We start from the raw sequence: 16,019 nt of genomic DNA on the forward strand, positions 1-16,019 counted from the left end.
AAAAAACCTCAGACTTTCCAGTTATTTTAAAGTAAATACTAAGGACTATATAGAAGTAATTTTCTGAGTAAAACGTCTGATGACATTTTAGGCAAACTATTAATACTCAACATTAAAAAAAATAATTAGGGATAATTATTAAGTGCTTTCATATGTTGGTTCCCGAGTCTTACACTGACTGCTACTACAAGAAACAGGAGGAAAAGAAAATTTATCACTTTTAAAGACTTACACAGTTTTTCAGTTAATTTCTGTAATTTCCATTGTAAACATTATACCCTTCTGCTTTCATGAGCTGAATCTTCTTGGAGTCTTGGAAGAGCACAACATCTTTAATTTTACCAATGAATTCCTTGTGAAAAAGCCCTGCAGTGACTGTATTGACTTCCCTGCCAATTTCAAACCCACCAAAATAACAAATACCACCATAGTTTAAAGCAGTGTATTTTCTGTGTGGATCAATATCTTCAAAAAGAATTGGCTCCTCATCAAGGTAAACCTTAATGCAAGTTTGGTTTTGAACTACAGTAATGAAATGCCACCTTTCGTCACAACAAGAGGAGTAATTAGTATGAATTAGAGGAACAGAGATTCTTTCTCCAAGATTAATCACAACTTTTAGTGTTCCATTGGCAAGACCAATGGCAAGGAAATCATTATCTTCATCTTCACCTTTCCCCATCCATACTATTAAGCCTTCGGATTGATTGGTAGTAAAATTTAAAGAAATGCGGCTATGCTGGAGGTCTCTTTTTCCATAATAAGGGTCTGTGTATTTGATGTAGGAGTTGCCGACAAACTTTGCTATAAAAAAATGGATTTTGCTATCACAGTATTTACCTGACCAGCCTAGTGCGCACATGCAGGAATATGAAAGCAAAGTAGGTTGAGGAATACAGAGCGCCTGAGACCCACACCTGTGTTGTGAACAGTGAATAGATTGTTCACATGTGCTCCCTGTCCACTCCTGTGGGCAAGAACAAGAAAAGCCTGAGTTTTCAGCTTTACATGTTCCATTATTTTTGCACACTGTGTACCCGCAAACTGTTCCATCACAGTCACCAACATTGGCTCCACCTGTGGGGTCAGTCACAGTAAGCTTCAGTTCCCTGTTGTTGATAACAACTTCTCTTATACAACCGGTGAAACCTGTGGGTTCATTTTCTACTGCCATTGAATTAACAAGGTTTAAGGAGGACACCCCTCCAACAAAAAAGTCTGTCTGCGTGTCTAGTGCATTCATTCCAGGACTAGATTTATGAGTAATGTTCACACCATCCAGGTCCAGGTAGCCTTCATTGCCTACTCTTCCTGCTTTGAGTGAATGCCATATACTTCCATTTGTACGGACTTGCTGAAAGGTCTGTAGGATGACTGTCTTGTCTCCGAGATTGTAGCGTAACTGTATAAATCCATTTACTAATGATATACATAAGAAGTCACCTGTAACAAGCAGGATAAAATAGTTTTAATTTTTAGAGATGGCACACTGAACAACAGCAAATTCCTAATCCTGATGTTTTCATACCTGTGCTTCAAATCAGTAATTAATTTTCAGCAATCTTGTATCATCATTGTATCTAAATAACACAAAGGGGAACGTTCCCTGATGAGCTGCTTGTGTCCCTTTATTTTTTTCATTATTGGAAACTGACCTCGTGTTTGCTTCAAAGTAAGAAGCCTGACCTTCTGAGAAGCTTTCCTTGTTCAGAGACTTAGGTAACTGTGAGCTAGGAGGGAATGTGATCATGTTGGCATCCAGGGAGTGTGAGGTGGTGTTCCTATGAAAAGAAATTTTGGCAAAGCTACAAATGCCAGAATATTCTTAATTTCTGTATGCTGAATAAAGGTTGATAGATTTGTCACTTTAATGCACTGAAGGTTGGTTTGTATGAAATGTACTCTGCTTTCCCTGCAGCTGCTTTTTACAGCCGGAATTTTTTGGGTTTAATAATCTGGCAGCTGTAGAAACAGATAAACCTTTTATTGAACTGGAGGACTCTATGACAAGAAGTATTAGGAGGGAGTTATCTTTTCTTGTACTCTTGGTGTACCTGGCCTTACAGGCAATGTAGAAGGAGAATACCACTCTGAAGTATACCTACAACATGAAGAAAAGCTGGGAATGGTTAGGAAACAGGAGCTGATACGAAAATACGGGCAGAGACAGGGTCTGATAGGAGAAGGTGACAAGGGGGAAAGAAGAGGACAGCAGAAGAGTCTGCAAATGGAAGTCACATTCACAAACTTACTGATATTTGCCTGTGCAATTTAACTTTTTCTTATATTGCTTTTGGAAATAGTAGCCATCAGGGTTTAGGGTTTTTTGGTTTGTTTGGTTTTTTTTTAAGTCCATCAGTTAAATTGATAAATAATGTTTGTTAAATTTTAATGTAAACCTTTGTTCCTAATAGCTACTAGTAAAACTTAAGTTTCATGTAGTATTTTTCTAATGAAGAAATACTTGTAAATTTGGAAAGTACAATTTCCTTAAAGATTCAGCATTCTTAAGAGTGGACCTGTTAATGGAATGATGAAGTTTGTTTTCTTGAGGGTTTAATTTTTGAGTATTTCTAATTTTCTAAGTTACACTGCCTTTAGTGAAGTTAAAAATGAATGGCTTAATTTACTGGAGGCTTGCGAAAGTTACTAAAATCGTATTTCTGTTTGCAGTAATTGCTCAGGTTCCCATTCGGGCAGATGTTTCAATTAAGATGTTTCAATATGTTAGTGGCTGTAGAGCGCATGCATAGTGCCTTGCCTTCCCAGCCCCAGACACCCACGGGAAGAATGAGAAGGCTCTTCCTCCTTTCAGCTCCATTCCAACAATAGCAGGCACTTCCATGTAGCTAGTTAGTTCCAGTTGTGATTATGTGATTTATTTCCCAGTGTTTAGTGTTCTTTTTGAGTACCTTATTTGTTTCTGCCTTTTTTTTTTTCAGAAAATAATTACCTTCGCTTGTTTCTCTTGCTCAGAGATGTGGCTTTAAGCTTACTTTATTTTTCATCACATAGTTTGAAAGCACTCATCTTTCTTGTTTGTTTGAGCAGTGTATATAACCTGCTTGTCTATTGCTTTTATCAGGACCTTAATCCTTAGGGTACTTGCAGTCAGTTTGAGTGTCTTACTACAAGAGGAAGTCTGAGTTAGATTACACTGTAGATAGTATTTACAATCTACAATGTAAAGAGAGGTTTTGGCTGAGCCCTCTGGATTATGGTCTAGCACATATTTGAGGCCTCTCTTCAAACTGGAGTAACTTCCTTTTCTGCTAGTTATGAACAAAAAAATGGCACTTTCCACTTTCAGCTCTCCCTGAGGCTCTCAAGGCACTTTCTTTCTTCCTTGGTTAGCCCCTCTTTTCACAGATGACTTGCTATTTTAGTCTTTGGGAAGAACAGCAGAGTGTTGAGATAAATTTTAATCATGTGGACGTTGATCCTGGGGTTCAGCTCAGTATTTCTTCATGAAATTTATCATGCTGTAGGCACTACGCAGGGACAACTGGCTGAAAACATTTTGGGACTCTGAAGTGCTGTGTGCTCGGTGTCCGTGAAACTGCCTCTCAAAGTGAAGGCAAATTATGGACTTTGTTTCTCTTCACTTTAGCAACCAGTGACATTTTCAACAAGGGGCCTCAGTTGTCCCATGTCTCTGAGGGACAACTTGCACAGCTGCAGCCTGTGCAGGCCTATGCCATCATAAGAATTTCATCCATTATTTTAAACAAACAACATTCTTACTACTGAATTTTCCCTCTGGTCAGTCTCAATATGGGAGGCCATGAACACTGTTCCAGTTTTATCTTTACTCAAACATGTCCTGTACAACCGTAACTGGAACCAAAGACCTTTCTGAGGAGGTTTGCTTCAGAAAGAGATAAGTTTTTCTGGACTAGATGTTATGGTCCTTACTTTCTAGAAAATACTAGAAAGTACACAGGACACACGACTTTGCAGCTTTTCAGATTAGCATCACCTCCAATACAGACTATTTATCCCAATCAGTAGTGTCACAAAAAACAAAAGCAGAGGACACTTGAGGTAGGCACTCATTGTTCTTTTCTTGTGTACACAAGTCTTTGCCCAGCCCACGGCAGGGGGGTTGGAACTAGATGACCTTAAGGTCCTTTCCAACCCTAACTATTCTATGATTCTATGGTGTGCAAGGAACTGTAAGGCAATCTTTATCAATAAGGTTGAATCTTCTTTAGATATAAGCTACTGTGGCTTAGCTGAGTCTTGAAACTCCAACATCTCAAGACTCTGGGTGTTGAACAAAATCTTCAATAGTTATAGCATTCAGTTCTGTTCTGATGCTCCTTCCTTCCTCATCTTCCGTGTTTGAGTAAAATAGAAGGGTTTTTATTAGCCCAAATGATTAAAGGTTGTTTCCTTGTCTTCTCAGGCGATAGGCATTCTGTAGCAGGTGTTATCTTAAGGAACTGTTCTGGAGATAAAATAGCACTTTTATTTGCAAATCCTAGCTCAGGGTTTTCACCAAATGACTGAAGGTCAAAGTTGCTCCACCTCAGGACAGATTGTCTCTATTCCGCAGTAGAAGCCAGCACTCCAAAACAGTCCCCAAAGCAAGTCTTAACCCGCTTCTGTATCAGATGTCAGCATTCCCTGAAGCCAAGTCAATTCCATGCCCTCAGCAGTCAAGTTTCTAAAACTGGGAGTTTATGAGAAGTCTCTTGTAAGTGTATCTGACTACTGCTGTGAGATCTGGATTATCTATGATGACATCTGCTTATATGACTTCTTTTGATGAATTCTGAAAATTGCTGATTTGACTTACAATGATTAATTCTGAATGCATCACAAAAAATTTCAGCTTGCTACTATTCTGCACGAGTACATAAGTCTGTAAGCAAGTTAGTTACAGTCACATGGTCAAGTTTTAAATTCCCCACATGGTGACAATGCCCTTCTGTGTTCAGCATTTATCTAGACATGCCTGTGTGTATGTATATCCCCGTCTTGAGAAGGGATCATGTTTAAGCAATGGCAGGTCACCATGTTTTTATGTTTCCATAGGAAATCCACATCATAATGTGTCAAAATTTTGTAGAGTTGGGAACGCATGCTGGAATGCTGCACTCATATTTTGGGATGTCCTATTCATGCCAGAAGTATTACCATGCATAGCAGATGTGATAGTGTTAAATTTACACAATTGTAAAGCTGATCTTTGCAGAGGCAAAGATCTCAGCAGTTACAGCCTTCACTATCAAATCTGCCTAATGCCATACATTTCCCAGGAGGACTGGATATGATGTCAGAGGATCTTAGGCTGACAGAGCATGGCAGGGAGAGTGGCCTGGTATTTTTAACATTACTCTTTCAGGGTCAATTCCCCACAATGATGGAAAGTGTACTCTTGTGCTCCATGTGTATGCATATGAGGCAAAGCCTTTTTTACCTGCCAGAGTACCTGAATTTATTCCCACATTTCACCACAAATTAACAACAAGAAGGATTTCCCACTACTTTGCAAAGCCAAAGAAGCTTCCAAAACATCCTTTTAACTAACTTTGGAAGCAGTGAATGCCGTCTTCTAGTCAGTGGCATCCGCCTTTTTGATGCAGGTGTCATGTCCCCAGCGATACAGAGATACAAGTCTCCATAAGGGCTCCCTCTTTGCTCAAAACTCACTGATGAGTTCCTGGACTACTGAAGGTCTGGATTTCTTTATAAAGCTTTGTAAGACAGCTGATGCTTGTTGTTTTTCTCATCCTGTGTTACCAAACAGAAGCCTCTGCGTTATCCTGGAATAGAGGCTTTGGTGCTTCAGCAGCTTCTACATAGTAAGGTGTCTCAAGAGCTGTAGGCAGTGGTTTTCTGGTTACAGAACATCTATAGACTTCGTTCTTTCAGCCATTTCAAAGCCCTGAGGTGGCATCTCTGGAGGTATGTTTGATGGCCTCAGTCTATGACTTCTGTTTCTTTTTCCTTACCTTTGCATCCTCTAGCACAAGGCCAGAACTTGTAAGTAAGCAGTAAGTTTCTTCCACTTGGAGCACCACCCCAGAGCAGAAAGGCATAGCTGGGATCCGGAGCAATCCAGCAGGCAGTGTGATGCTCATGCATCTAGAAGGTGTGGGTGATTATCTATTTGTAGGTTAGACCATTCAGCCTCACCTATCAAAAATGCTGCTTTCCTTGCTGAAGAAAGTTTTTCTGCTTCCTTTAGTCACCACTATCACCCTGGCATATCTCAGCAGCTAGAAGCAACCTTCCTTGAGCAACATCAATGTACCTGTCATAATTTTGATTTGCTTGCCAGTGGCAAATGGGTAGCAACAACACTTCATATGCAATAGACTTCAGGACAATGGCAGTGTCACATCGGTAACCAGCAGTTCTGCTTCTCATGTTGATAATTTCCATAGAAATGATCACAAAACTAGTGACAAAGCAGAAATAATGTCCCTGCTGGCTAAGAAACATGGCTGCCAAGAGAGAAGACTTAACCATGCTGTTCTGAAAGTGGGTGGATAATCAATTTATTTCTGATCATGAAAACAACACTTATCCCATGCGAGTATTCTAGAAATTTCTAGAGTATTTCCAGAAGATTTCAGTCCAGTTCCATTATTCTGTTTTTGCCATAAACAATGTCAGAAAACTGCAGATATCACACCCCCATACTGGCTGTCTCTGATTTTCATGCTTCAGGGTTTTAAACTGAAATGCCTCAAATATCTGGAGTTGAAGTTCTGCAGTTTTTTTTTCAGACCAGCTAGGTAACATAATCATGTTAAAGAGAGACAGAGCATTGCTGTTCCAAATGTTAAGTATTAAATTCAGTATGAGTCATCCCATTCTGTCTATTAACCTGACTTCCTTCTTAGTCACCCGGTATATCTGTTCTCTCTCATCAGGGAGCAAACCTTTCCATCACCCTGGCCTGGACTTTGGAACAGTGCAGACAGTCCGCAGCATAATCCACCTTCATAAACAAATGTAGAGCTTCAGTAATGCTGTGACTCAACAAAATAGTAATGCTTCTTACTCGTTTTTAGCCAGATTGCCAAGGCCTTCAAATATATAGAATGGTTGCTATGTAAATGGACTGAATTTTTCATTGTTCAAGCTGTTGATGGGCACCTGGCAAACGCTGTCTGAATTAAAAGCTATCAGACTTTCATTGGTAGAAATAGGATACACTGCACTTGAAAAAAATGTGAATTGGGCTGGCTTTCACTGACACTGCTGAGCTCCACAAGTAATTCTGTATTATCTGCAGAGGACTCACTGAGAAACAGTGCATACAGCTATCTGTATCTCCCACATTTTTACCTCATTGGCATAAAACAAGTAATCAAAGCAAGGGGAAAAAGTCCCATTGTCATTATATCTGCAAGTTTCCAAACTAAAATCTTCATACACAGCTCACTTATTGGGGTTTCTTTCCAGCTTATAACTAACATAGCCAGCCGTGTTAAGTTTTGCCAAACTTTGGAAATGGTTTTCTCAGGGCCTGCAGAAATCAATAGTACCAGACTTAAATTCATGATACACATTCAGAAACACCTGACAAAGTGAGAAAACCAGCGACTGACAGAATTACAGGAAATTCTGTTAACAGATAAAGATTCATAAGATGTTCTCCATTTTATGCCAATTTGCTAGGTGTTCAAATGTGTGTACTGAAGGAATCACATTGTTAGAGGAGTAAGTAGAATAGCCACCTAACCACCCTTTCTAGAAATGCATGTAATGTACTTTGAAAAGAACAGAGCAATAAGGAAATGTTTTAGTGGAAGTCTCATGTTTATTTCTTCACCTACTAAAGATTCTTTTTTGATGACGGGAGGATTTTTCAGCAGGAGCATGTCCCTGAACGGAAGGTCCCAGTTTAGTGTTTACATGGGTGACAAGCCGAGCCAGTGTATATCTGTGTCACCCAGTATCATTGCTAAATTGGCTGTGTAATCAGAGCTCATTTCTTTAAAAAAAAACAGCATTGCCTAGTGAGGAAAAAAAGGAATTCTAATTACTTCCTATTAAAAGGGAATTTACAAGAAAAAAAAAAATCCTGTGATTTTGGCAATCAATTTATTAAGTCTTATATAACTATGTAGGAGAAAAGGCTTTATCTAAAGTGCTTTCTAAACTAATCCCCAACAGAAAGCTCTTTCACATCTGCTGGCTGCTAAGAATACTTCTGAGTCTTTCATCAGTCTAATTCCATCTGGATTTGACAGGATTATATGAAAGCAAATATAAAGACCCAGACTATTAGCTTTTCCCAAATCTGTCAAAACTTCAGGACAGTGAAAATGGAAGTAGGGGATTTGTAAAGAAATTAAATTACTCTGTAGAAGATGGGTTTTATTTTGAAATGAAATTGTTATGATTCTAGAAAATGATTTAAAGAAAATATTTCTTCCTGTGCAAACTAAACATTCATGAATGGCAACGGAATGAAGGCACGCTCATGCTAAAACACCCCTGGTCCAAGTTAAATGGACTTAGCACTCTCTTTGATGCTTCCTAAGAGATACTGAATTTCTTTATATGCTAGCTGCTTCCCTGACCTCTGACTAGTCTTTTGAGAGAGATCCTTTTTTTCTCTTCTATTTTTCATGGCCCATGTAATGCTTTAGTTTATACAGGAGAGAACTGTTCACTGAGAATCTCAGAATTTGGCCTGTAGAATTATAAAAGATTCATTGTGGAAGACAGAGTTCTTTGCAAATAAATGTATTTGTATTACAGATATGCCATATATTTTTCTTTGAAGCTATTCTCTGCATGTGGTTGAAATCAGAACAAAGGCAAATGGGAGTTGCCAGCAGTGTATGATGTGTTATCAGTCTTACCAAAAAGCAGCCTGTTAAAATGTCTGTGCATAGAATAAGAAGTTGGTAACTTGGGCATATGTGTGTTTCTATGCATATATGCTTGAATATGTTTATTGAAATGTGTCAAAGCTTTAATCTTTGGGCAAAGGAATGTAAAAATACATGTTAAATACTTAAGTGCTTTTTTTTTTTTTTTTTTTTTTTTCTTTTCATTAAAAAGGCCTGGTTCTGCAAAACATACTGCTTGATTTTGCTCTAAGATCATGTTATGGTATGTAACACTTCTGTTTAAAAATGTGGAAGGTACCACATAAATGCAATATAAAGCATGTTATTAAAGTAATTATAACAGATTTGAACCTTAAAGACTACATTTTAAAATGTATTTACACTGGTTGGCAAATAATGTTTTCTTGCCATGAAGTTTTAGGAATCTTAACTCAGTGTTACAAGGAATCACCTGGAAAATACAAGTGGTAGTAGGCACAAGTTACTCCTGGGGTGGTTCTGGCTGGACACAAGATGAATGTTTTTCACAATGAAAACAATCAGCCATTGGAATAATCTCCCCAGGGAAGTAGTGAATGCCCCAACATTGGACTTTTTTAAAATTCATCAGGACAGGGTGCTGGGGCATCTGGTATAGACTTTTTTTGCAAAGAAAGGTTGGACCAGATGATCCTCGAGGTGCCTTCCAACGTGGTGTTCTGTGACTTTACGGTTCACCAAAGTTTAAAACACTTATATAAATAGTGGAAATACCTTATTTAGATTTGTTTTTCACCCTGCATAGCTAGCAAACACAAAACTTTTGCATGTTTTTGCATGCTGCCCCAGCAAGATTTTCAACATTATGTAATAAAAAGTTAAACTTGCAGTAAAACTCATAAATCTCTCACAGTCTGTTCACTTTCACTTAACTTGTTTGATCAGTTTTTTTATTGCTTTATTTCTGGTAATTTTAAAATGCTGGGCCAAACACCCAGACAGTGAATCCTAGGATAGCTGCACTGAAACTGTGGGATCAGTATCAGTAGACGTCTGTCGTAAAGCTGGCTAGAGTTACTTTTCAGGGGCAAATGGTTTCCTGAACTAATTCGTTAAATACTTGATGGCTTTGGACTAGTCTGAAATTTTGTTATGTTTTTTCTTGTTATGGTTTGTTACGTTTTTTTCTGATGAACTTGATTATTCACAGTCCAAAACCCAGTCACTGTGGACAGGGAGTCACAGAGACTGAAGGCCTGAATCACTTCAATATACTGCCTTTCTTCAAAATAAAGGTACCTGCATGTATGATACCAGCAAGCTGGAAGATTCTTACCTGACTGAGTACCCAAATGCTGTGCAGTGTAAAACAAGATACCATCTGGAGATAGAGGCTGAAACTGCAGTTTGATATGAGTCTTATGCCGGATATAAAAGGGTGCAAATGACATCCATGATGATTCATTACTTCTGAAAGATGGATCACTAATGGAAATATCTGAAAAATACAAGAGGAAGTGTTTTCTGAAGGGTGGTTTTTGGTTTGGGTTTGTTTTGTTTGGTTTTTTTTTTCATTTTTATGGCACTGGCCGTTTACAGTTATTTTGCATAGTTCATAAATGCTGTACAGAATACTTGCAAATCTTCCCTTTCCAAAGACTAAAAATAACCCAGATACAGAATAAAACAGATAATAGCAAATCAATGCCGTTTTGTCTTCTGTGTGCCTTATTTTCATTAACAATCAATCCCATCATTGTAATGCAAAATAAATGTGATCTTGTTAGTGTTCATTTTCAAATAAATGTAAATGCAAATTTTACATTGTTTAGAAATTCAAATGTAAAATACTGTTGCAGGAGTCAGAATAAACATTGATTTCTTCACCATCCAGATGAAAACCTTAGTGAAGGATTTTTAAGGAACTGCTGTGTGTGTAATAGGAATGCACAAGTTAAGTGGAATGTGTTCATTAACTGGTGCTGAAATTCGTTCTTAGGATAATCATGCTGAGATGCTTGATAATTCAAATTGTCCTACCTTATGCTGAAATGGAGCACAATTACAGTGAAGTTACAATGTACACTTTTGAGCTATACACAAATTCATTGTTCTGTCTTACCACTTCTACTCAGTGCTGATTGTTCATATACCCCTAAGAAACTGAGCTGGTTAAACTTCAGCCAACTGATGAATTATTATACTCTTCTATGCTTGAAACTGTTTCCAGTTTTCCCCATTATAACAACATTATATATTAGTTATTAGCTAATTCATTATTGAGTGCTTGCTAATTTGCTGTATTTGTGGGATCATAGGAATAAATCTAGCTATTTAGATGTGGAGGATATATTTAGACTTCTGTGTGATAAGCTTTTTATTACTTAGTTAACAGCAGTGCTAAATTCCTGCACTCTAAGTGCTTCTTCCTTCAGTTTTCAGTTTTCCTGCTGAAGCTATGCTGTTTCTCTTCAGAGAAGCCAACAGCTTTCTTCATTCTTGCTCTTCCAATTTCATAGTTTTGTAATGAGTTGCTTGCATTCAAATACACCTTCAAGGTGTCCTCGTAGTGCATTCCTAGGCAACCTTTTGCTGTCTATCTTTCCACACTCAGGTTTTCTGCACTGTGAAAGCACTGGCCATCCGGTTGCACCTTGTATTGCCTATCACAGACGGAACTTACTTATTAGATTGGTATGCAGTCAGCATGCTGCAAGATTTTGTAATTTGTCTACTTGTCACACCACCTCTCTCAGAATAGGATTCATGGTGTTCCTCGTGGACTGCATCCAGCAGACAGATGCACCATTGTATAGGATCCAGATCTCTCACTTGTTATCAGCATATGACTTGAGGATGCCTCTTGAATAGGTACTAAGAATACAGATGGCTTTTTTATTGTCATTTCCACCACTAGATCACAGTTAATACTTCTGAGGAAAGTGCATAGTTGTAACATCAAAAATTCTCAGCAAGTCTATAAAAGTAAGTTTTAATCTCTGAATAAATGTAAGGATTTATGAAATGCTTAAATTATCAGAATCAGGCTTTTGGTGAGCTGTAACTCCACGTATGTATACATTCTCATGCAAACATAATACATTAACAAATCACTTCCATCCTAAGCATCATAGTAGCTGTTATGGTACCAAGGCTAGGTAGTGTCTGTAGTAATATATTCCTTAATGTCCAAAATGTGAAGTTCCTGGCCTCTATACTTAAAAGCTGAAAGAAATAACAATAGTTTTAAGAGCAGCAATTACCCTGGAAGATAAATACTAATAAAACTTCCTAGGCATATTAGGTTATGTAACTTGTATCACTAAATTGTTTTCAAAAGACAAAATAATGCTTAATAATTTTCATACGCATTTTTAGGTGCTTTTAATTCTTTCAATGCATAAGAAACAATGTTCTCCATTAATATTTAAATATCTAATGCCTATACTGATGTCTCCTTATTTAAAAATCAATCAGAAATAATAATTCATTTTGTACATAAACATTTTTGCTCTATGCATCATTTAGAAGTCAGCCTTCTCTTAGAAAATTTTTGCACAGTGGGACTTACATATGGAGTAACTGTGCCACAGTGGTCAATCTTACATTAAAATGCGCTGCTGCTTAAAAGGTTATACCAGGTGAAGTGTACAATGAGGTATCTGGAAGTCCTTGTGTCAGATTCAGTCTCACTTTGCCAGTGTAGTTATTTCTTTACTGCTTGTGAAGAAAGCATGGACAAAGGCTAGTGTGAAAGCAAAATGTTCAGCTGCAGCAGGATTGAAATGCTACATTGCTTATCATTCCAAGGTACATGAAAGATTGCTACAATAAAAAGCCTTGGAGCAGAGAGAGAAAAAGGATGAAAAAGAGTAATTTTATAGTATCACTCAGAGAATGAATGAAATCCATGGTTTAACATTGCAAACAGAGCAATAAAAAAATAACACCTATATCTTGAGCAGATGTCTGAATGCTTTAGAAAGCAGGTATTAATCTGATTGATACATACCAAATAAAATGCTCTGTTTAATAAAGTTCATTCTGAAACTTCTAAGATGCAAATATTTTATTCCCATTGTGGTAAAAAGGTGGTTTTTTTCCAATAAATATATCCTAACAAATGTCAGAAAGCAACATGTTTTGAAACAACACAGCAGGACTAACTGCAGGAATTACTAGAATGCCTTCTAATTTTCTTGTAAATTATCATCTTTAGATCCTGTAAATGCTGATTGTATGCATGGAGGAAGTCTGACTTGACAGGTACATGGAAATGTACACCCATATCTCAGAACAGACTGCTTTAACTCTACTGCAGTGCACAAAGATCAGTATAAGAATCCATTTTTGCAAAATTGCATCTATAGATAGACAAACTTTTAAGGTGAAGAATAAGACAATTTAAGATTTTCAATTTGTTTTTATGGCAGATAAGTGCAAAACTAACATGCCATGTTAAATGCTGTTGATATCTTGGCAATAAACTTTTGCCACCCAAAATAAGAAAATAAGCTCAGCTAAACTTCCACAAGATTGTTCCTGTGTTACATATGCTTACTCCAGAGAAACTCTTTGCTTAAATAAATGAAGTGAATGGATATCCCTGCTAATCCTATAAGATGAATTTGTAGGACCTGTGTTGTGTAACTACTGATTACTCACTAGGGTGCTCAGCACTGTGTGGTGTATTGTAAACACAACAGGCATTTAAGCAAATATTTCTGTTCTGTATCTGATTAATGACCCACTTCTCTAAGCTGAGTAGTAGTATCTGATGAAGTTATACATTTCTAAATGATATCAAGAGAAACTCTAAATCCCTTTAGACCAGTTACAGCTATGGGAACACAAAGTTTCTGCAAGTACTATTGCTGAAGCATGATTTTCTTCCCCTCAGGGTTTGAAACTGGCAAAGGATATGAAAGGAAACAAGGGTTTCCAACAAGAAGGAAACCAGAGTTATGACATGGCTGGCAGGACAGAGACCTCTTCAGCAACGGCCTTACCCAGAGTAAGGCAAGCCGGGGGAGCAGTCATGTCAGCTCCAGAGGCCAGATAAGCAGGGAGTTCCACAGTGATGAGGCAGAAGTTACGGTCAAGCCTGCAAATCAGTCTGCGGGTCAGGGTTCAGGTCCAGATCAACACAGCCAAGCAAGGCATGAACGTGATGCTGCTGCAGCGTAGATCAGCAAAGGATAAAGGGCAGGAGCCTCTAAAAGCTGCTCCTGAAACAAGGCAGGAGGAAACTCCTGCTCAGGCTTTTCAGCAAAAGTGTCTTCAAGACCAGACTTGCAGTGCAACTTTAGCAGCTCATTAGCAATAAACAGCTGTCTGAAAGCTTCAAACTCCAGTGTCAGAAATTTTCAATGATTTCATTCATTCATAGAGAGAGATTGAGCAGCTCTCTCAGTTGCTTTTTTAATTTTGGGAAACAATGACAAATATGGCTGTGTGGAAATCTTAAGATGCAATTTACTTAAGGTTGTAGCTCAAAGCTTTCTGATGTTGCACAGACATATTTTTCCTTTTCCTGTGCAAACATTTGGAAAAACTGAAAAAAAACCACCTTATCTAAATGGATTTTTCTGATGAATTATCACTTTTTATTTAATCTTTGAAGACCTAACTCTTCAGAATTCATAAACTAATCCATATATAGCAAAAAAAGGAAAAAGTATAGCTCAACTTCCATCTTTTAACAAGTAGAGCATGTTAACAGAAGTATAAATTAACACAACTCAAATATGACTCTATGATTCTATAAGAACAGTGTACTCATGAAAGCTGTAATTTTGCCATTAGTAATCCTTCCTGTCCCTGAAGAGGAGAAAATGAGGCAACAGTTATTCTGAGCAATAGTGGAACAGAAGACTGCTGCAATTTTGTAAGTGAAGTCTACGGTTCTGTTTGGTTTTGTTGTAGTGGAGCTGCAATCTTTACTATGAGCTAAATAGTCATCTAATTATCTAAGAAGTAACACTGAGGAGCATATAGCTAAATCTCTAAAGAGACTTCCGGTCTTCCAAAGCCTAAAATAACTATTACTAGCCAAAGTCAAAAAAGTAGAACTCAGTCTTTCAGTACGACGCATATTAAGAGATGAGTGCCAAAGAATAAGTTATATGAGCCAACAAATTGTAATAGGAGCAGAAATGAAACCTTGGTACTAGGAAATCAATTGGACCAGAAATCTGAATCTGATTCTCCTGCATCTGAGGGTGTGGATATTATAACCAGAATAAGGGTAATTTCTATTTTAGCTGTCTAATGAATATTTTAGTAAACAAATTTCCTAGAAGAGATCAGATCATAGAAGCAAAACCCAAAAACCCTACATACCCAATCGCTCAGTGGTTATTATTTTCTTTGAGGATATGACATCTACATGGGTTCAAATATTTGCATTATGATAGTGAAAGTGAATGCTTAATCACTAGGCAATTAGGAAAATGGGATATAAACAAAATCTACAAATGTTGAACCCATGCCTGCATTTGGTAGTAAGCTTATTCCAGGTACTGAAATCTCTGAAGATGCTTTCAATATGAAAATTGCAAGAAGAAACACCCAGTCTGAGATTCCCTCACTGTGACCATTTTGGCACTTGAGGCCTTCAGTTGTCTAAAGACTAGGGCATTGGGTGGGACTGTGAGTATTTCGGTGCAGCCTGACAAAGCAATTGCAAAAGAATCATCTATCTATGATTTTGTTAATCTAGTTTAAAATGGAGATATCCACTTACATTTTTGATTGGATTTAGTATGACAACAGTGCAAGTGTGCTTTGAGGAGAACTGGAGCACAGGGAAGTCCAGGTAGAGGATGTCAGCTGCTCTACCACGTCCATCAGTTCTGTAGCCCCATCATAGAAGGCCACAGATTGGTCAGGCAGGATTTCCCCTTAGTGAAGCCATGCTGGCTGTCACCAAGTACCTTGTTGTTTTTCATGTGCCTTAGCATGCCTTCCAGGAGAATCTGCTCCAAGATTTTGCCAGGCACAGAGGTGAGACTGACTGGTCTGTAATTCCCTGGGTCATCCATTTTCCCCTTCTTGAAAATGGGGGTTATATTTCCCTTTTTCCAGTCCTCGGGAACTTCACCTGACTGCCATGATTTCTCAAATGTGATGGCCAGTGGCTTAGCAACTTTACTTGCCAGCTCCTTCAGGACCTGCAGATGGATTTCATCAGGTCCCATGGACCTGTGCACGTCCAGG

At 38.0% G+C, this 16,019-nt stretch overlaps 1 protein-coding gene across 1 annotated transcript in view; it reads right to left on the reverse strand.

The window, feature by feature from the left end:
• Positions 1-244: 244 nt before the first annotated feature.
• LOC130601756 (protein eyes shut homolog) overlaps positions 245-16,019 on the reverse strand; it is a 41,085-nt gene continuing 25,310 nt past the window's right edge. Inside the window, exons 6-7 of the mRNA XM_057414037.1 lie at positions 10,138-10,299; positions 245-1,443 (exon numbers count right to left, since the gene is read on the reverse strand). Of these exons, the coding sequence (XP_057270020.1) occupies positions 245-1,443; positions 10,138-10,299 (1,361 nt within the window). The remainder of the gene's footprint in view (positions 1,444-10,137; positions 10,300-16,019) is intronic.

The sequence above is a fragment of the Pezoporus wallicus genome, unplaced genomic scaffold (assembly GCF_028554395.1).
Source record: "Pezoporus wallicus isolate ANWC-B61680 ecotype Strahan unplaced genomic scaffold, APGP_CSIRO_Pwel_v1 contig_6428, whole genome shotgun sequence".
Taxonomy (NCBI): Eukaryota; Metazoa; Chordata; class Aves; order Psittaciformes; family Psittacidae; genus Pezoporus; species Pezoporus wallicus.